Source organism: Saimiri boliviensis, chromosome 14 (assembly GCF_048565385.1).
Source record: "Saimiri boliviensis isolate mSaiBol1 chromosome 14, mSaiBol1.pri, whole genome shotgun sequence".
NCBI classification, from domain to species: domain Eukaryota; kingdom Metazoa; phylum Chordata; class Mammalia; order Primates; family Cebidae; genus Saimiri; species Saimiri boliviensis.
In genome coordinates this window covers 38,703,997-38,726,131 of record NC_133462.1, presented here as the reverse complement: position 1 = coordinate 38,726,131, position 22,135 = coordinate 38,703,997, and the positions used below count along the sequence as shown (strand labels likewise).

At 48.4% G+C, this 22,135-nt stretch overlaps 1 protein-coding gene and 1 long non-coding RNA gene across 2 annotated transcripts in view; one reads left to right on the top strand and one right to left on the bottom strand.

Moving 5' to 3' along the window:
- The window catches only part of ELAVL1 (ELAV like RNA binding protein 1), a 45,068-nt gene extending 29,108 nt beyond the window's left edge, over nt 1–15,960 (bottom strand). Inside the window, exons 1-2 of the mRNA XM_039466010.2 lie at nt 15,806–15,960; nt 915–1,102 (exon numbers count right to left, since the gene is read on the bottom strand). Of these exons, the coding sequence (XP_039321944.1) occupies nt 915–1,086 (172 nt within the window). The 5' untranslated portion in view covers nt 1,087–1,102; nt 15,806–15,960. The remainder of the gene's footprint in view (nt 1–914; nt 1,103–15,805) is intronic.
- Nucleotides 15,961–16,076: 116 nt separating this feature from the next.
- Nucleotides 16,077–21,788, top strand: LOC141581037 (uncharacterized). Its single transcript, XR_012513453.1, has 2 exons — nt 16,077–16,284; nt 17,343–21,788. It is a non-coding gene; the product is annotated as an uncharacterized LOC141581037 (long non-coding RNA).
- The last annotated feature ends 347 nt before the right edge of the window (nt 21,789–22,135 follow it).

The window sequence follows — 22,135 nt, the reverse complement described above, 5'->3', positions numbered from 1 at the left end:
GGAGGAAGAGGAAGAGTGGGTGTTGGGAGGACGCGGGGAGGGGAAGGAGGAGGAGGAGGAGGAGGAGGAGGAGGAGCAGAAGGAGCAGGAGGACGAGGAGGAGGAAGAGAGGTCCCCACATGGTCTGTCCATTATTCTCTCCAGAGTCCTTGAAGTCATGCTGTCGGAACGGAGGCCACTCTGTAAGTAGGGCCTTAACAGGTGCCAGGCCCTCTGCAAATACCTATGAGGTAGGGACCACCAGGATGTAGGAGCCACCATCTCCACATTCCGGATGGGGACACAGAGGCTTAAAAGTTCTACTGTGGGGGAGTGGAACAGCAGGGCTTTTAGCTGCCAGGCTCCCGCCCCTCTGAGAGTTCAAGCTCAGCGTGGTGCAGAAGTTCAAGTTGATGACGTTGACAGTGAAGAGAGCAGCCCAAACATATCGAAGGGCTGTCCATGAGGTCCTCCATGTTCTGCTGACCTGGGCCTGACCAAGCATGGGGGCCTCGGCGGCCAGACAGGGGTAGGCCTGCCTGTGCCTGCCCTGGACAGGACACTCGCCAGGGTCCTTTCTACACATGGGACCCAATCAATCAGCCAGGCCAAGCCAGGTCAGGCTGTGCTTCTCCAGCCCCTTCCAGCTTTCAGAATGCCCTGTCTCTGGTTCCTTCCTTTCCTCTCACTGTCTTATTTTGTACATGCTCTCTGTCTTAACAATGAATTTTTCCTCTTTTGGGAACTTATGTCCGATCTTATACAAGAGCAAAGGACAAATGGAGTTTGAAATGAAAATGAAACTTCACAGTCAATGTTTCAAGGCTGCAGTTATCCTGCACTGTGGAACATCACAGAGTCAAAGGCAAAGGAGACAGTGCCCAATGGGACGGCCACCAATACCCGCTCTACAAAAAATGCCTCCATTTCTTTACCTGCTACTTTATCCCGAATAAGTTTTGCAGATTCAACTTCACCAATGCTGCTGAACAGGCTTCGTAACTCATCCTGGGTCATGTTCTGAGGGAGGTAGTTGACGATCAAATTTGTTCTCCCAATGTCACCCCTGCAGTCTTCGGCCATGTGGTCTTCATAACCATTAGACATTGTATTTTTCAAAAATCTACACAGGAAAAAAGAGCAAGTAAATTCCGAATATTCATACTGCAGTATATGAAGGCAAAACTAGTAAGTGCATTTGCACTGGATTTTTTTTCTTTCTTTCTTTTCTTTTTGAGACAGAGTGAGACTCTGTCACCCAGGTTGGAGTGCAGTGGCAAGATCTCAGCTCACTGCAACCTCTGCGTCCCAGATTCAGGCAATTCTCCTACCTCAGCCTACTGAATAGCTGGAATTACAGGCACCCTCCACCATCCCCCGGTAATTTTTGTATTTTTAGTAAAGATGGGTTTTGCCATGTTGGCCAGGCTGGTCTTGAACTCCTGGCCTCAAGTGATCCTCCCGTCTCGCCTCCCAATTGCTAAGATAAGAGGTCTGAGCCACAGCACCTGGTTCTGCACTTCAGAGATTCTTTTATTTGCTGCGTATTAACTTACAGTCACACCAAAATCTGCATGTGGATGTTTACAGTGGCTTTATTAATAATTTCCAAAACCTGGAAGAAACCAGCATGTCCTCCAATGGGTGAATGGATAAACTGACTCCATTTGTGTGGCTGTGTACATGGGCATATTTTTTTAAGACAAAAAGAAATGAGCTATTAAGCCAGGAAAGGCATTTAAAGAAACTTTAAATGCATATTTAAGTTGTGATTAAATCTGTGTGATTGTCTATGACCTTCTGGAAAAGGCAGACTACAGAGAAAAAGATCAATGGTTGCCAGGGATGTGAGTGGGCAGGGACAACAAACAGTGGAACACAGAATTGTCAGGGTTTTAGGGCAGTGAAACCATTTTGCACAAAATGTAATGGTGGGTGTGGACAATACATGTTTGTCAAAATCCATAGAATGAACAACATACAGAGTGAACCGAACTCTGAATTACGGGCTTTAGTTACTAATGGTCAGTATTGATTCACCAAGAATAAAAGTGGTACCATGTGAATGTGAGATGCTAATAATGGGTGTGGTGGCACCATCACAGCTCACCGTAGCCTCGAACTCCCGGGCAACCCTGAAGCGATCCTCTTATCTCAGCCTCCTGAGTAGCTGGGAATACAGCCATGCACCACCACACTCAGCTTATTTTTGAAACTTTTTGTAGAGATGGTATCTCGCCCAGGTTGGTTTTGAATTCCTGGCCTCAGGTAATCCCTCCGTCTCAGCCGCCCAAAATGCTAGGATTACTGGCATGAGCCACTGTGCCCAGCTTCTTTCTTTTTAAAAAAAATTTTTTTCAGCCAATACTTCATTCTAAAGCCAAGGAATGAGTGTTTTCTCCCTTGTAGAAACTCTACAAGTTTCTCCCTTGTAGAAACTCTACAAGTTTTCTGTAAATCTAAAACTGCTCTAAAAAACAGTCTATGAACACAAAACAGAACAACTCTGTCGACTAGGAGGGCTTTGAAGAGATCTATAAACAATTCCAGCATCACAATTTAAGATCCTGTTAAAAAAAAAAAACCTTTGGGTTGTCTCTCGAGAACATTCCAGATTTCCAACTGCTTTCTCCCCATGTCCAGAGCCTGTGGGGTGCACCTGAACCCCATGCCTGGACACCCTGTTGCTAAGGGGGCAGGCAGGCAATGGTCTCCTGCACCTGTTTATTCCCAAAGACGCAGTGATTGAGCTGGAAAGAGGTGAGGGGTTTCTGTACCAGTCAGAGGAACTTGGTCTTCACAGCTTGCAGGCTTTGAAATGCCTTTCTCAGTTGCTGAAGTCTTTCCTTTCAGTGATAAACATCAGAGCCAGTGATGGCTTTGGAGAAGAGTCTGGATCAATGTGGCCGAGAGTGCCAAGTCTGCCCTTCTGAAAGTGTGTTGCACACTGAGCTCGCTCCTCAGAGATCCCTCATCCCTGCCTCTAAACATGCAGGTAGTCAACCCTGTGGATGACCACCCGGGAGGTCTTGGCGAGAGCCCACCCGTTTCCTTGGATCCCTGTTGCTCAGTTCTCTATTATGTTTGAACACTCAGTGCCCACGGTCATCCGCCTTTGGCCTTCTCTAAAAATAGCCTTGCCAGCGGTTACATAAAAATCCGAACATATCTCTCACATGGAGACTTCCTACCTACTCCCTGAATCAACGCCAAAGGAAGAATTAGGTCTGGTTTCTTTTTTCCTGGGGGAAACATCCAGGTCTTCCCTACCCTCCTACTACTCTCAGAAACTGTGCAAAATCAGTACAATTTCCTAGCATTTCTTTTACTTGAGGATGTCCTATGCTCCTTGCTCTACAAAAAGTAGGTTAGCATCAAAGGCCATAGAAGAAAAGACTGAAAAGTGAGACTCCATGAAATAAAAAACTTCTGTACAGCAAAAGGCATCATAGACCAAGATGAGGAGAAGTAGCCTGGGAGAAAAGATTCACTGCATATGCTATCATTTAGACCGGTAGTTCTCACCCTGTGCCATTCTGCCCCCCAGGGGACACTAGGCAATGTCTGGAGACATTTTTGGTTACTGTGACTCTGTCAGGGCCAGGGGTTGTGGAGTGCTACTGACATCTGGTGGGTAGAGGTCAGAGAGCTTTAAAGCATCCTTCAGGGCACAGGTCGGCCGCACAATCAAGAATTATCTAGTCCCAAATATCAGTACTGCCAAGGCTGGGAAAACTTAATTCAGAACATCTACAAATTTGCAAGCGATAAAAGAAGAGACATAACCAAGAGGGAGGTAGATAAAGGATATTAGTGGCAATTTATAAAGGCCTGAAATTCACATGGCTCATAAGTCCAGAAAAAGACACTGAACTTCATCTTCATGAACAATGAGGAAAATGAAAAAGAAAACCAGATGCTACTTTCTACCAGATGCATGGAATAAAATCCAGTGCAAGATCACCTGCTACTGATCTGAGTATGAGACAGGTACAACCTTCTGACTCACAACTGCAGGAATCTGTTCTACAGAAATAATCTCACAAGTGCAGGAGTTCAAGAACAGTCTGGGTGACAATGTGAGACCCTGTCTCTAACAAAAAATAAAATAATTTAGTGAGCACAGTGACTCGCACCTGTAATTTCAGCTATCCAAGAGACAAGGGCAGGAGGATCGCTTGAGCCCTGGAGACAGAGGCTGCATGTGATCCAGCCTGGGCAACAAAGCAAGACCTGGTCTCAAAATAAAACGAAACAAAACAAATCAAAACAAGTGCAAGGAAGTCACTCCCGCATGGTTCGTAAGAGTATAAAACTGGATGTAATCTAAATATTTGTTAATGGGGGATGGCTAAATAAATATCAACTTTCAGTACCAGCTCGGGACCACCAGGATTACAGAGTTGAATCATGAGAAACTCCATGTGTCTGTTACACTATCTGTGGCTATGAGATTTTTTTTTTTTTTTGAGACGGAGTTTCGCTCTTGTTACCCAGGCTGGACTGCAATGGCGCGATCTCGGCTCACCGCAACCTCTGCCTCCCGGGTTCAAGCAATTCTCCTGCCTCAGCCTCCTGAGTAGCTGGGATTACAGGCACGCGCCAACATGCCCAGCTAATTTTTTGTATTTTTAGTAGAGACGGGGTTTCACCATGTTGACCAGGATGGTCTCGATCTCTTGACCTCATGATCCACCCGCCTCAGCCTCCCAAAGTGCTGTGATTACAGGCTTGAGCCACCGCGCCCGGCCGGCTATGAGATTTTTAAATAGATCACTGGCTCAAAAACAAACAGGTGAAAACATTTGCTGGAGGCTGATCCAAACAGAGCACAAGGGTTAACTCTAAAGAACTAAATGCAACTAAAGCTTGCTCAAAATGTGATTCAAGCATTTCCTTTCTTTCTTCCGCTTCTTTCCTTTACCTTTCCTTCTTCTCACCCTTTCTCTAAGAGTTAGACATCTACTCTGCTTTTTCCCTCATTCTGCTTTCATGGAGAGTGAAATGGACAATGGTTGCCCCATGCTTACTGCCCACAGTGTGGTATCCTCTAGGCCTGGGAAAAAGTGGACCTTCTGAAACACACATCATGGCCTGTGGGACAAATCTCGCCCACTGCCTGTTGTTATAAATAAAGTTTTATTGGAACACAGCCTGTCTCATTTGTTTATGTATTGTCTGTCTATAGATAGCTTTGTACTACAATAACAGAGTTAAGTAGTAGCAACCGTATGGCCCAAAAAACCGAAAATATTTACCATCTGGCTCTTCACACACAAAAAAATATGCCGACCTCTGTTCTAAAATGTAAAAATATAAAATTTCTAGGAGAAAAATCTTTGTGGTGTTGGGCTGGGCAAAGATTTCTCAGACATAATACGAAAAGCCCATTTCATTAAAAAAAAAAAAGAAAGAAAAAAGATAACCCAGATATCATCAAAATTTAAAACTTTTACTCTGTGAAAGACACTGCTAACAGAATTAAAATCCACTGACTGAAGTAAACATTTGCAAAAAGGACTTATAGTCAGAATACTTTTTTTTGTTTGTTTTTTGGAGTCAAAGTCTTACTCCACTGGCCAGGCTAAAGTGCAATGGCACAATCATAACTCACTGCAGCCACAAACTCCTGGGTTCAAGCAATCCCCCTGCCTTAGACTTCCAGCTAATTTTTTATTTTTTGTAGCGATGGGATCTCACCATGTTGCTCGCGCTGGTCTCGCGCCCGGCAGGGATCCTATCTTAAAAACAAAAACAAAACCACAATAAAAATAAATGTTAAAAGGTTTAAAATGAGAACTTCTGCTTTGCTGCCCTATTCCTCCTGACACCTGGAGTCAAGGCTGAGCAGCCCCTGCAGGACAAGTTCTTGGTCAACTGGCAACAAGATAGAAACCACAATCCACTCCCTTCTCCAAAGCAGTTTCATGGCGTTTCCAGATCCCACTCTGCTCTCTGGAGGCCCTTCCCTTGACCTTCTCCAAATGTAAATTTGGTCTCCAAATTCCCAATGTCAAGTGATCCTTCCAACTCAGCTTCTCAGAGTGTTAGAATTATAGGCATGAGCCACCTCACCCAGTCCAGAACACATTTTTTAAGCTCTCAAAACATAATACGCAGGCTGGGTGCAGTGGCTCATGCCTGGAATCCCAGCACTTTAGGAGGCCAAAGTGAGGGATCACCTCAGGTCAGGAGTTTGAGACCAGTCTGGCCAACATAGTGAAACCCTGTCTCTACACACACACACACACACACACACACACACGAGTGAGGCGTGGTGGTGCACATCTGTAATCCCAGCTACTAGAGAGGCTGAGGGAGGAGAGTTGCTTGAACTCATGAGGCAGAGGTTACAGTGAATTGAGATAGTGCCACTGCACACCAGCCTGGGCGACAGGGCCAGACTCCGTCTCCAAAGAAAAAAAAATCCAAACAAACAAACAAACAGACAAAAAACAATAACAAAACCCAAAAAAACCCAGAACAACATAATAAGCAAACTACCTCGGTTCAAAAATGGCAATGATTTGAACGGATACTACACCAAAGACTACATATGAATGGTAGACAGGCACATGAAAAGATGTTCTACATCGTAAGTCAAATTAAAATCACATCAAGACACTGCTACCCACCTATTAGAATGGTTAAAGCGAAATAAAACAAAAACAAACAACAACAAAACAAACAATGTCAAGTGCTGGCAGGGATGCAGAGAAGCCAGCATATTCATGCACTGCTGGTGGGAATGCAAAATGTGAAATGTGATAGCCACTCTGGAAAACAGATTGGCAGTTTCTTATGGTAAAATATACACTTAGCTTGGGATCCAGCAATCCTACTCCTAGAATTAAGGCAACAGAAAGGAAAACCTATGTTCACACAAAAAGCTGTATACAAATGTGTACAGTGGAATTATCAATAACTACCCCAAACTACAACAACTCAAATATTCTTCAAGCCATTAATGGATAAACTAGGATACACCATACAACAGAACACTACTCAGCAATAAGAGGTACCACCAATTTCAGGCTACTTGTGTGAATCTCAAGTACGTCTTGCCACATCATTTCCGTGCCTTCCTGGAAAGGGCAAAATTGTAGGGATGGATCTGTCGTCACTGGGTTAGGAAGTGAGGGGTAAAGTTGGTTACACAGGAACAGGAAGAAGGAATATTTGTTTGTGGGAGTGTAAACTTTCCAATCTTTATTATGATAGCAATCAAACAACTCTATCCATTTGTCAAAACTCTACTCCAAAGAAAAAATTTTCCTACATGCACATTTAAAAATAAATTGGCTTAGTGTGGTGGCTCACGCCTTTAATCCCAGCACTTTTGGAGGCCAAAGTGGGAGGATTGCTTGAGCCCTAGAGTTTTGAGACCAGCCTAGACAGCATGGTGAGATTCCATCATTACAAAATAAATAAAATAAAAAATTACCCAGGCTTCTGGTACACACCTGTATGCAATCCCAGCTAATTGTGGGGCTTGGCCGGGAGGATCACTAGAGCCTGGAAGGTCAACACTGCAGTGGGCTATTATTGCGCCACTGCAGTACAACCTGGGCGACAGAGTGGGATCCTGTCTTTTTTTTTTTTGAGACTGAGTTTCGCTCTCGTTACCCAGGCTGGAGTGCAATGGCGCGATCTCGGCTCACCGCAACATCCGCCTCCTGGGTTCAGGCAATTCTCCTGCCTCAGCCTCCTGAGTAGCTGGGATTACAGGCACGCGCCACCATGCCCAGCTAATTTTTTGTATTTTTAGTAGAGACAGGGTTTCACCATGTTGACCAGGATGGTCTCGATCTCTTGACCTTGTGATCCACCCGTCTCAGCCTCCCAAAGTGCTGGGATTACAGGCTTGAGCCACCGCGCCCGGCAGAGATCCTATCTTAAAAACAAAAACAAAACCACAATAAAAATAAATGTTAAAAGGTTTAAAATGAGAACTTCTGCTTTGCTGCCCTATTCCTCCTGACACCTGGAGTCAAGGCTGAGCAGCCCCTGCAGGACAAGTTCTTGGTCAACTGGCAACAAGATAGAAACCACAATCCACTCCCTTCTCCAAAGCAGTTTCATGGCGTTTCCAGATCCCACTCTGCTCTCTGGAGGCCCTTCCCTTGACCTTCTCCAAATGTAAATCATCCATCTGGGGCCAAATCAGCTTCTGTCCCACAAGCTCCAACCACAACCAGGCCTGGTCACCACTCAAATTATCAATGACCCCAAGTTGGAGCCACCTCTGTCTCTCTTAAGGTACAAGACCTGCACAGTCCCACAATCAAGACATTTGTGCCTCTGGTCTCCCCTGTCAGTAGTGTCACCCTCTGCAGAGGCTCGAAGATCACCCTATGATGCTCATGGTCAGGTATGCTGTTAATAAGCAGTCTCGGTTGGCGCGGTGGCTCATGCCTGTAATCCCGGCCCTTTGGGAGGCTGAGGAGGGCAGATCACCTGAGACTGGGAGTTTGAAACCAGCCTGGCCAACATGGAGAAACCACATGTCTACTAAAAATACAAAAAATTCGCCGGGGGTGGTGGCACTTGCCTGTAATCCAAGCAACTCGGGAGGCTGAGGCAGGAGAATCGCTTGAACCCAAGAGGTAGAAGTTGCAGTGAGCCAAGATTATGCCACTGCACTCCAGCCTGGGTAACAAGAGCAAAACTCCGCTAGAAAAAAAAAAAAAGTGGCCTTGAGTTGTTGTGACAGTGCAGTTTCCCAGGGGTGAGACGCAAGGCCTTTCACGATCAGGCCCAGGCAGTTCTTCAGCCTCAGTCGCCATCCTCCCTTCCTGTTCACTCCAGCTTCTTCCCAATATGCTACAGGCCTCTGTTTTGGCTGTCCCCTCTGCAGGGCACAAGTGTCCTCTCCTTCATTCCTCTGCTCATTTAAAAAAATTTTTAATATTTTATTTTATTCTGAGATGGAGTCTCACTTTGTCTCCAGGCTGGAGTGCAGTGATGCAATCCTGGCTCAGTGAAACCTCCACCTCCCGAGTTCAAGTGATTCTCCTGCCTCAGCCTCCTGAGGAGCTGAGATTACAGGCGTGCACCACCACATCCAGCTGATTTTGTATTTTTAGTAGAGACGGGGTTTCTCCATGTTGGCCAAGATGGTCTCGATCTCCTGACCTCATGATCTGACCGTCTTGGCCTTCTAAAGTGCTGAGATTACAGGCATGAACCACTTTGTCCAGTCATACTATTTTATTATTTTTTAAAAAGAAATGGGGTCTTGCTTTGTTGCCCAGGCTGGTCTTGAACTCCCAAGCTCAAGCAATCCTTCCACCTTGGCCTACCAAAGTGTTGGAACTGCAGGTGTGAGCCACCACGCCTGGCCTCCTAGCTCATTTTATTTTTACTTATTTACCTATTTAGAGACAGGGTCTTTCTCTGTTGCTGAAGCTGGAGTCCAGTGGCACAATCACAGCTCACTGCAGCCTCAAACTGCCTCAGTTTCCCAAGTTGCTTGGACTTATTGTTGTGTGCCACCATGTCTGGCTAATTTTTAAACTTCTTGTTGAGATGGGGGTCTCATTTTATTGCCCATGCTGGCTTCAAGTCAACTTCCTGGGCCTCCCAAAGTGCTGGGATTATAGTTGAGAGCTACCATGCCAGGCTGGCTCATCTTTAAAAAGCTACCTTCCTGGCCTGGCGTGGTAGTTCATGCCTGTAACCCCAGCACTCTGGGAGGCCAAGGCAGGCAGATCATCTGAATTCAGGAGTTCAAGACCAGCCTGGCCAACATAGTGAAACCCTATCTCTACTAAAAATACAAAAATTAGCCGTCCGTGGTGGTACAGGCCTGTAGTCCCAGCTACTCATGAAGCTGAGGCAGGAGACTTGCCTGAACCTGGGAGGCAGAGGTTGCAGTGAGTCAAGATCACGCCACCATACTCCAGCCTAGGCAACAGAGCAAGACTCAAAACAAACAAACAAACAAACAAAAACAAACAAAGCCACCTTCCCCCAGGACAACAGGTTACTCTACTTCTCAGTGCCTCCATGCCACTGCTGTAAACCTTTGTTACTGTCCCAATCACTCCTATCATTATTTGCCTTCCACTCAATGACCAATGTCAATGGTGAGAATCTTGAGGGCCCAGTTATATCACTGCCACCTAACAGTTCCCAGGTAAACCCAGGGTACGCCACACAGCAGGACCGGAGGCTGGTGGCTCTCAGACCAGGCTGGAGTGCAGAGGCATCATCATGGCTCACCGCAGCCCTGGCCTCCAGGGCTCAGGTGATCCTCCCATCCAAGCCTCCCAAGTACCTAGGACTACAGTTGCGCTCCACTATGTAGTCCTACTAAGTCCACTATGTAGCCCTGGCTAAGGTTTTTTACATTTTGTAGAGAGCGGGGTCTCACTTTGTCACCCAGGCTGGAGTGCAATGGCACCATCTTGGCTCACTGCAACCTCCACCTCCTGGGTTCAAGTGATTCTTCAGCCTCAGTTTCCCAAGTAGCTGGGATTATAGGCGCCTGCCACCATGCCTGGCTAATTTTTGTATTTTTAGTAGAGACGGGGTTTCACCATGCTGGCCAGGCTGCTCTCGAACTCCTGACCTCAAGTGATCCACCAGCCTTGGCCACCCAAAATGCTGGATTACAGGAATGAGCCACTGCACCGAGCCACATTTTTAAGTTTTGTAGAGAGGGGTGTCTTGCTATGTTGCCCAGGCTGGTCTTTAACTCCTGACCTCAAGTGATCTTCCCATCTTGGTCTCCAAACACTTGGCTTGGAGGCAAGAGCCACCGTCTATGCCTGGCCTCAGGGATAAGTCTTGTTTGGATGATCTTTGAGGGTTTTTTACTTCAATGCACTATCTTAAACAATTCTGTTTGTCTATGTGACATCAGTGATGTTGTTCACATCCGCAGATTATCCAGTGCATATACAGGGGAGAGAAATGTGTGTGTCTTTATGTATGACAGAATAAGACAGACTAAAGCAGTGAGGCTGCTTTCCACCAGGCATGCATGAGAATCAGCTTCATTGCATCATGACGGAGCAGGTAATCTAAACCACTTGAGCCAGGGCAAAACTAGAACAGTCAAATCTATCTTCAGGCTCAATCCTGACACTTCACACATCCTCTGACAGGGCTTGGACCCAATAATTTTAAAGATCCTTTCCAGATGCAACATTCTGAGTCTTCAAGGTAAAAAAGGCTTAGGTCATTCAGGAAATGCTCTGTTGCCAGAAAAAAGCCCAAAGCACCACCTGACCCAGTTACAACTGCCATGCAAGGAGAGGTCTCAGGTGGACACGGCACCAGCTCTTTCCAGGCCCCTGCCCATGGCCCACGGAGGGGTGGGATGCCTGGCTGGAGCAGCTCCAGCTAAGTGACAACAATTCTCTATCAGCTGGGCTGAGAAGCCTGGGGCAGAAGCAGGTCAGGTATGGCTGGCCTGTGGCCCAGTCCAAGTGCCCCACAGCCCTGCTAAGAGCTCTGGCTTCTTTCTGGCTGGTCAAGGCCAAAGGCCACTGTGGGGATCTTGCACAGAAGTGCAAAGCAACAGGGCACAGCAGGAAAAAATCCTGGGCTCTGGAGCCTGGCAGGCCTGAGCTGGGCACTAAGTCTCCTGCTCATCAGCTGAACTACTGTGCAAAAATCACTCCTCTTTCCAGTGCTCAACTCTGCCCTCCCTCTGGCTCCACAACACCTGGTACAGTGAGAACCTGTCTCTAGTCCCACTTCATGAACAAAATCAAGGTGAATGTGTCTCCCCAACCTCCCTGTCTGCAGCTACAAACACCTGCATCTCCTCTCCTCCTGTCCTTGCCCTCTCTTCAAACCATCTCTACCTCCTGAATTACTTCATTTGGTGGCATGGCCCTGCCTGTCCCCTAAGCTACCTCTCTCTATCCCTTGGACCTAATCTGGCACCATGTCCTACCAGTTTGACATGTGAGATCTGTCTCTCACTGTCCTCCCACCTCTCTGCCACCATCCCTATTCAGACTCCTGTGTGCTCCTGCTAGACCAACTCCTAAAAGGGATTTCAAACTCAGTGTCTCTAAACCCAGCTTCATCTTATGCTTCCTAGTCACTCCCCTTCCTTGAGTCTGCCTGTTTCTGTTCACAGTGACATGAATCTGGCCTTCAAGTTGTTCAGGATTGTTCCCTCTCCTGTGATTCTTTCCCCTTATAAATGTCTTGATCTCAAAAAATTTGTTTTTGTAGAGAGGGGATCTCACTATGTTGCCCAGGCTGGTCTTGAACTCCTGGCCTTGAGCGATCCTCCCACCTTGGCCTCACAACCTGTTGGGGTTACGGATGTGAGCCAACACACCCAGCCACAGATGTCTCTTTGACAGGTATCTGGATCCAGTCACTTCTGAGTGGTCTGCTAATCTTTCCTTCCCCTGGTACAGACAAAATATCAACCATGTGCCAGGCACAGAGTAAATCATCAGGCATACAAAATAAAGAAGCAGTCCCAGTCCTGACCCTCAGCGGTTCAGCCATTACAGGGCCACCTCAGTACTGCAATAGCCCGTAACTGGTTTCTCCTTGTCTCTCCCCCAGCCTCTCGACCAGGGTGAGCAGTGAACTAAAACTGCTCAGTAGCCACCCCTGGCCTAGCTGCAGGATAACTCCCAAGTCCTCACCCAGTGGACACCTGAGCACGCCTGCCACAACTGCCCACTTCAGCCTTTTTGCCCCTAAAGACCCCACATGGCTCTCTGAACACACTTCAATGTTCCCACCTCTGGGCTTTGCTATGTCCTACAAAGCCTCACCCCATTGTCTTTGCCTGGCTAGCTCCTCTCCACCTGTCCTGCCCCCTCTCCTCCAGGAAGCATTCTGGGATGCCTTGTGCCCACCCAGGTCCCTTTTCTGGGCTTCCTTATCAGTCACGACAAAACTCTCACCGCACTCACCAGAGTGGGCTGAGATGACCTATACAAATCACGCATACTCTCTAGAGCTGAGCGGGGGCCCAGGACACAGCAGCAGAGCAGGTGTGTAAGGGAAAGTCGTTTAGAGGAGGGAGCGAGCCTCACTTCCCTCCCACAGGCTGACTTCCGTCAGTCTTCCCCTGACCCACAGCTCGGCTCGGCCGTGCCGCCTCGCTACTGCCACCTAGGGGCACCAGCCGCGTGCTGTGCTTCTCTCACCATTCAGCCTTGAATTCCATTCAATAAACTGAACGGGATGGGAACACTAAGAAGGGAGCAGTTGATTCCGGTGGGGGTGGAGGAAGGGTGGCCATCAGACGAGGCTTCAAACAGCCAGTGAGCTCCGGGCTGAGCCATGGAGCATGAGCAACGGATCTCCAGGTGGAAGAGATCTGTCTCCTGGTGGAGGCTGCAACCAGCAGCAAGGGTTAGTTTGGGGTCTATGTCCAGGGGCAAGGAGGGTTAGGGTGTGAAGGAACTGGCACCCCAAACTAAGGCTTCTAGCTTTATCTTTTAAGCTACCAAAGAGGTCAAGAAAACGTGTCTTTTTTCTGCCCAAAGACTTTAAACCAGAAAGGAGACAATTAGATGTGCATTTACAGAAGAAACCTCCTGCAGGAGTGTAGAAAGAGGGAAGAGATGGGAAGCGGAGAGAGAGAGAGGCAAGAAAGCATGAGGAGGCCAGTGTTTTCATAATTCTCTCATTTCCTTTACTTGAAATAGCAGCAAGGGCCGGGCATGGTGGCTCACGCCTGTAATCCCACCACTTTGGGAAGCCAAGGTGGGTGGATCACCTGAGATCAGGAGTTCGAGACTAGCCTGCCCAACATGGTGAAACCCCATCTCTACTAAAAATACAAAAAGTTAGCCGGGCGTGGTGGCAGGCGCCTGTAATCCCAGCTCCTCGGGAGGCTGAGGCAGGAAAATTGCTAGAACCCAGGAGGCAGAGGTTGCAGTGAGCCCAGATGGCGCCACTGCACTACAGCCTGGGTGACAAGAATGAAACTCCATCTCAAAAAAAAAAAGAAAGAAAAAGAACTAGCACCATGATCTGACTCAACACATCCAAACTGAAACTCTGCCTGCTCAAAACCAATGTGTCAACATGAACAATATTATTTCCTTCCACATTTGGAGACGTTCATATTATCTCAGACTCTGCAGGCTTTGAAGCTGCCGAATTTCATAATACATCCCGGCACAGAACTTTGCATGCAGAAGGCATTCGATGACAACTGAGCGGTGTGCCCTGGAGCCTTGCGATTTTAGGAGCAGTACAACCCAGTAGTTAAGAGTAAGGGTTTTTAATCAAAGGGCCGGAGTTCAAACCCTGGCGCGGCCACGTTAGTACATGAGACTGGTCATATCAAGCAACCCATCTAAGCCTCAGTTTCTTCATCTCTAAAATGGAAATTATAACATCACCTGCCTCAAGGACTGGAGACAAACGTCCACAAAGTGTCAAACACATAGTAAATCCTCAATAAAAACTGGTGGTTATGTATAACATCATTTATTCAGTGCCTACCAGGCACAGACCACGACAATGCAACGGGTTTCTCACACCCTTCAATGTGCACCACACTTTTGTCCTTTCCATTTTACAGACAAGAAAACTAAGGGTCAACAGAATCGAGCTTGTTTGAGGTCTTGGAAATATCTTCCAGGGCGGCCGTAATTCCAGCTACTCGGGAGGCTGAGGCAGGAGAATCGCCTCAAATTGGGGCTAGAGGAACTTCTGCAGGATGGTTATTTACTTCAGTGATGGCTCTCACCTGTGTGTGTGTGGGAGAGCGCGGAGGAGACCACCCCCCCCACACACACACCCCACGCAACCCCGGACATCTGGCACTGTTTGGAGATATTATTGATCCTCACGATTTGGGGGATGAGGATACTGCTGGCATCTAGTGGGTAGAGGCCAGAAATACTGCTCAACTTCCTAGATCGCACAGGGAAGCCCCCCACCACACACAACCAAAAACTATCTGACCCCAAACATCAGTAGCACCAACGTTGAGAAACCCCTGCCTAGCCAGATCATTCTCCTGATCTTCTCCTTCTGGAGCACTGGCCATCCGGATCCCAGATGAACACTTTCTAGCAAGGGGGCTCAGTCCCGACACGGGAAACCCGTGCAGAAGTTGAGCAGAAGTTCTCCTTCCCCACCTGCTCTGCACACAGTAGGGACCAAAACCCATTTTAACAAGCCCCGCAGCCCAGAGCACCGGAAAAGGAAGGAAGAGCATCCATCCTCCATTGTTCAACTCCGGGCAGCTTGTGTCTCCAAGACACACACACATATTTCACAAATCCTAACGTCCCACGCCCCACAAACAGCTTTGTTAGAGATGGCGCTCAAAAAAAAAAAAAAAAAATAGATGCAGTTTAAATTCCCCCCCTCCCCCCCAGGACTCCCAGTGTGCCTACTGAAAGGTTGCACACTTCTCAAAGGACCTCGCACCGGCCGCGGTGCTCTGACAACGACCACAAAAGAATCTGTGGGATTTCCCGGGGGAGCGAGCCCGTAGGCCTTGACCTCCGCGCGCTCAAAGCGCTCCCCGCGCTCCCCCGCCGCTGGCCTCACTCTCCCGCCCCCGGAGCCTGGGCTTCCAAGACGACCGGGGCCCCGGCAGTGCAGCCCGGCCCCCTGGCGCGTGCCCACGCCGTGTCCCCCTCGCCCGTCCCTCGAGGTGCCCGAGGAATCCGGCCCCGGAGCCTGTGGCCGGCGCCCACATCGGTCCGCCCCGGCCCGCCTGCCGCGGTCCCCGTGCGCGTCCTCTCCCTCGGTCCGGCGCGGCCTGGGCCTCGGCCGGTGCAGGCCCGCGGGCGCCCCGCGGCCAGGCTAGGCGAGCTCAGGCCTGCCGCGGCCTACCCTGTTGGGAGCCGCCGAAGGCCCCCCACCACCTCACCTGAACGCGGGCGGGCGGGCCCGGGGCTGCTCCGGGGCGGGCGGGCGGCGGCGGCGGCGCGGCGCTAACGGCTCCGCTCGGCCTCGGTAGCGGTGGCGGCGGTGGCGGTGGCGGAGACGGCGACGGCGGCAGCGGCTCCTCCTCAGCGCGCACGACCCGCTCCGGCCCGCGGCCCGGACACGCCCCCCCGGCGCGCGCGCCCATTGGCCGGCGTCCGACACGGCGTGCTGCTCATTGGTCGGCGTGGCTGTCGCGGCGCCCCGAGGCGCGCGGGAGAGGAGGGACTTCCGGTCGGCGCCGCCTGCGAAGGGCTCCGCGGCCGGCAGAGACGCGGGCGGCCAGCTATGGCCGCGGAGCGGGGCGAGCTGGGGTCTGGACCTTGGAGTCTGACGGAAGGCGGTGACTGAGGAGAGGCACCTCTGGTCGAGCTCTCGCCGTGTGTTCTGCACCTGCCTTTCCTGCCGCCGCCTCTCATTAAGGTAGGAACGGTCAGCACGCCGAGGTTACAGGGACAGGACCTGTGTTCGAATCCCGGCCCCGAGGTTTCTGCACTATGTGCCGTTAGGCAGGTGCTGACGTCACCTCGTCCGGCCTCAGTTTTCTTCTCGGGTACACTGAGGAGGCGGGACATGGAACGTGGTCAGCTTCACATTGCTCTTTGAGCAAGCCAGTTCCTGAAAGCTCAGCCTCTTATTCGTTCATTAAAATGTCATTGAGCGCCTACTGTGTGTCAGTCACTGGGCAGTGAGCAGAAAAAAAAAATACCTGACCTTATTGGGCTAACATTCTAAGCCAGCGCTGGCTTAGAATGCCTTAGTAGAAATAGATGTAAGATACATGTCTTAATTTTTTTTGTAGAGATGAGATCTGGCTCTGTTGCCCAGGCTGGTCTTGAACTCCTAGGCTCAAGCGATTCTCCTGCCTCCGCCTCCCAAAGAGCTAGGATTACAGATGTAACTGCACTATGCCTGTTTTTTTTTCTTTTTCTTCCCCGCCACCCTTTTTTAATTTTATTTATTTATTTTTTTTGAGACAGGATCTCACTCTGTCGCCCAGACTGGAGTGCAATGGTGTGATCATGGCTCACTGCAGCCTCAACTTCCCTAGCTCAGGCAATCCTCCAACTTCAGCTTCCTGAGTAGCTGAGACTACAAGACGTGCCACCATGCCTAGCTATTTTTTTATTTCTTGTAGAGATGAGGTCTTGCTATATTGCCTAAGCTGGTCTCAAACTTCTAGGCTTAAGCCATCCTCCTGCTTTAGCCTCCCAAAGTGTTGGGATTACAGGCGTGAGCCATGGTGCTCAGCCTATTTCCTTTTTTGATTACATATTTTTAGAAAAGTTTGTTAGAGATTGGGTCTCACTGTGTTGCCCAGGCTGGAGTGCAGTGGCTCTTCACAGGCACAATCATCTCACAGGTTTAACTCCTGACCTCAGCTGATCCTCTTGCCTCAGGCTCCTAAGTAGCTGGGACTATAGGGACAGACCACCACACCTAGCTCACATGGGTAATTGTTAAATTTTTTTTTTTTTTAGATGGAGTTTTGCTGTTGCTGCCCAGGCTGGAGTGCAATGGCGCAATCTCAGCTCACCGCAACCTCCACCTCTCTGGTTCAAGTGATTCTCCTGTCTCTGCCTCCCGAGTAGCTGGCATTACAGGCATGGGCCACCACACCTGGCTAGTTTTGTATTTTTCATAGAGACAGGGCTTCTCCATGTTGGTCAAGCTGGTCTCAAACTCCGGACTTCAGGTGATCCACCTGCCTTGGACTCCCAAAGTGTTGGGATTATAGGAGTGAGCTACCGCGCCCAGCCGTAATTGTTAAATTTTAAAGTGGCCAGCATTCTGGGTCTTCACTGTGCAGTAGAAGTATAAGCCAGCCACAGATTGGTCAGCGAGATATGTAATTTAAATTGATTAAATTGTTAGCCTTGTTTAAAATAAAAATTTAAAAAACAGGTAATGTTAATTGTAATAATGTGTTTTATTTATTTATTTTTTTGACATAGTCTCGCTCTGTTGCCAAGGCTGGAGTGCAGCGGCGGGATCTTGGCTCACTAAAACCTCTGCCTCCTGTGTTCAAGTGATTCTCCTGGCTCAGCCTCCCAAGTAGCTGGCATTACAGGCGCCTGCCACCACACCCCTCTAATATTAATTTTTTTTTTTTAGGTGAATTTTGCTCTGCCTTGCCCAGGCTGGAGTGCAGTGGCATGATCTCCGATCGCTGCAATCTCTGCCTCCCACGTTCAAAGCAATTCTCTTGCCTCAGCCTCCCCAAGTAGCTGGGGTTACAGGCACAAACCACCACGCCTGGCTAATTTTTGTATTTTTAGTAGAGACGGGGTTTTACCATGTTGGCCAGGCTGATCTTGAACTCCTGACCTCATGTGGTCTGCCTGCCTTGGCCTCCCTCCCAAAGTGCTGAGATTACAGGCGTGAGCTACCTCACCCAGCCTAATTTTTGTGTTTTTAGTAGAGATGAGGTTTCACCATTTTGGCCAGGCTGCCCTACATGCTGTTTGTTTGTTTGTTTGTTTGTTTGTTTTGAGATGGAGTCTCGCTCTGTCGCCCAGGCTGGAGTGCAGTGGTGCAATCTTGGCTCACTGCAACCTCCACCTCCTGGGTTCACATGATTCTCCTGCCTCCGCCTCTTGAGTAGCTGGGATTACAGACATGCACCACCATGCCCGGCTAATTTTCTGTGTTTTCAGTAGAAGCAGTCTTTATGTTGCTCAGGCTGGCCTCGAACTCCTGATCTCAAATGATCCACCTGCCTTGGCCTCCCAAAGTGCTGGGATTACAGATGTGAGTCACCACACCTGACCCCTGCAGGCTTTTGAAATCCAGTATGTATTTTATACTCCACAGCACAGTGCATCTCAAGTCGGACTGGCTACATTTCAAGGGCTAAACCATCACATGTTGCCAGTGGCTGCTGCATTAGACCGTGCCATGCTGGATGGTGAGTCAGAAGAGAAACCAAGTGGATTCCATGTCAAGAACAGGCTAAGCAGAAAAGTCAATTGGGGAAAGAGCTTGGAGAATGTGGGAGTTGCTGTTTAGAAGAGGATGGTTGGGAAGGTTGAAGAGCTGTCATTTGCAGAGGGACCCAAAGGAGCTGAGGGCACGGAACAAGTAGTTACATTCTTCACCGTCTGGGGCAGTGTCATCCAGAAGAACTTCCCACGATAATGAACGTGTTCTGTATCACACCGTCCAGTTCAGTAGCCCCTGGCTCCACGGGGTTTTCTTTCTTTTTCTTTTTTTTTTTTTTTTTTTAAGACAAAGTCTCAGTTGCTCTGTTACCCAGGCTGGAGCACGGTGGTGTGATCTTAGCTCGTTGCAACCTCTGCCTCCTGTGTTCAAGCGATTCTCCTGCATTAGCCTCCCGAGTAGCTGGGACTACAAGCATGCACCACCATGCCCGGCTAATTTTTATATTTTTATTACTTTTTGAGATGGAGTCTTTCACTGCTGCCCAGGCTGGAGTGCAGTGGTGTGATATCGACTCACTGCAACCTCTGCCTCTTGAGTTCAAGCAACTCTTAAACATCTTAGCTTCCTGAGTAGCTGGGACTACAGGTGCCTGTCACCATGCCTAGCTAATTTTTTTGTATTCTTAGTGGAGACGGGGTTTCCCCATGTTGGCCAGGCTGGTCTTGAACTCCCAACCTCGGGTGATCCACCTCGGTTTTCCAAAGTGCTGGGATTACAGGCATGAGCCACCACACCTGGCCTCCGTGTGTGTGTGTGTGTGTGTGTGTGTGTTTACACTTGACATATGGCTGGCACCACTAAAGAACAGACTTTCTGGCCAGACAGCAGTGGCTCATGCCTCTTGTCTCAAGCACTTTGGGAGGCCGAGGTGGGAGGATCACTTGAGGCCAGGAGTATGAGACCTGCCTGGGTAATATAGCAAGACCCTATCTCTACCAAAAAAAAAAAAAATAGCCAGGTGATGTGATTTAGGCCTTTAATGTCAGCTAGTTGAAAGGCTGAGGTGAGAGGATCCCTTGAGACCAGGAGTTCGAGGCTGTAGTGAGTTGTGATCATGCCATAACACTTCAACCTGGGCAACAGAGCAAAATCCTGTGTCTTAAAAAAAAAAAAAAAAAAAAAAAAAAAAAAAAAAAAAAAAGGCTGGGCACAGTGGCTCATGCCTCATGCCTGTAATCACAGCACTTTGGGAGACCCAGGTGGATGGATCACAAGGTCAGGAGTTCGAGACCAGCCTGGCCAACGTGGTGAAACCCCGTCTCTACCAAAAGTACAAAAATTAGCCAGGTGTGGTGGCAGGCACCTATAATCCCAGTTACCTGGGAGGCTGAGGCAGGAGAATTGCTTGATCCTGGGAGGTGGAGGTTGCAGTGAGCTGAGATTGCACCACTGCACTCCAGCCTGGTGACAGAGACTCCATCTCAAAAAAAAAAAAAAAAAAAAAAAGAGTTACTGTAATTTTTTAATTAATTCAAATTTAAATTTAAATAACCACATAGGGCTAGTGGCTTCTGTAGTGGATGGCATAGGATTAGTACAGTGGTAAGTGCTCTGAATTGAATGGGTCCATGGCACATACTTTATGGACATCCCCCTGTGAAATCCTAGAAGTAGCTCTGTGACATAGGAGCTATAATCATTGTTGGCATGATGAAAAATAAGATACTTCATTCATTCATCTATAGTATTGTTGATAGACTTTATTTTCTAAGCTGGGCACTGTGGCTCATGCATATAATCCCAATACTTTGAGAGGCTGAGGTGGGCAGATCACTTGAGGGCAGGAGTTCGAGACCAGCCTGGCCAACATGGTAAAACCCCGACTCTTCTAAACATACAAAAATTAGTCGGGTGTGGTGGTGGGCACCTGTAATCCCAGCTATTTTGGAAGCTGATTGCACCTACTTGGGAGGCTGAGGCAGAAGAATCATTTGAACCCAGGAGGCAGAGGCGGCAGTGAGCTGAGATCATGCCATTGCACTCCAACCTGGGCAACAAGAGCGAAACTCCCGTCTCAAAAGAAAAAGAAAACATTCTAAACTTATACTGAAGTGATGGGCAACAGAGTGACACTGTCTCAGGAAAAAAAAAAAAAAAAAAGAGTCTTTATTTTTTAGAAAAATTTTAGACCAAGCACAGTGGCTCAAACCTGTAATCCCGGCACTATGGGAGGCTGAGGCAGGAGGATCTTTTGAGGCCAGGAGTTTAAGACCAGTCCTGGTAATGTAGCAAGACCCCCATTTCTAGTAAAAATTTAAAAAATTTGCTGGGTATGGTGACACACACCTGTGCTTCCAGCTACTGTAGAGGCTCAGGTGAGAGAATTGGTTGAACCTGGGAGGTCAAGGCTACAGTGAGCCATGATTGTACCACTGCCCTCCATTCTGGGTGACAAAGTATGAAAAGAAAAAAAGAAGAAATAAGAAAATATAAATTTTAGATTTGCAGAAATACTGCCAAAGTAGCACTAAAGTGTTACCAGGCCTGGTGCAGTGGCAGGTACTTATAATCTCAGCTACTTGGAGGCTAAGGTGGGAGAATCTCTAGAGCCCAGGAGTTGCAGACCAACCTGGGTACCATAGCCAGAGTCTTCCCTTTTTCTTCTTCTTTTTTTAGAGACTGAGTCTTACTCTGTCACCCAGGCTGGAGTGCAGTGGTGTGATCTTGGCTCACTGCAACCTGCACCTTCTGAATTCAAGCAGTTCTCCAGCCTCAGTCTTGGCCTTCTGAATAGCTGGGATTACAAGCGCCTACCACCATACCTGGCTAAGTTTTGTATTTTTAGTAAAGACAGGGTTTCACTATATTGGCCAGTCTCGTCTCAAAGTCCTGACCTCAGGTGATTCACCTGCCTTGGCCTCCAAAGTGCTGGGATTATAGGCGTGAGCCACCAGACCCTGTGTTAAAAACAAACAAGCAAAAAACAGAGTTACCATTATTCCATAATAGTAACATTTTTTTTTTTTTTTCCAGACGGAGTTTCGCTCTTGTTACCCAGGCTGGAGTGCACTGGCGCGATCTCGGCTCACCGCAGCCTCCGCCTCCTGGGTTCAGGCAATTCTCCTGTCTCAGCCTCCTGAGTAGCTGGGATTACAGGCACGCGCCACCATGCGCAGCTAATTTTTTGTATTTTTAGTAGAGATGGGGTTTCACCATGTTGACCAGGATGGTCTCCGATCTCTTGACCTCGTGATCCACCCGCCTCAGCCTCCCAAAGTGCTGGGATTACAGGCTTGAGCCACCACGCCCGGCCCCAATTACAAATTTTTAACATATTAGTAACAAATTAATATAATGTAATGGACCAATACTGATACTTTGCTATAATTTA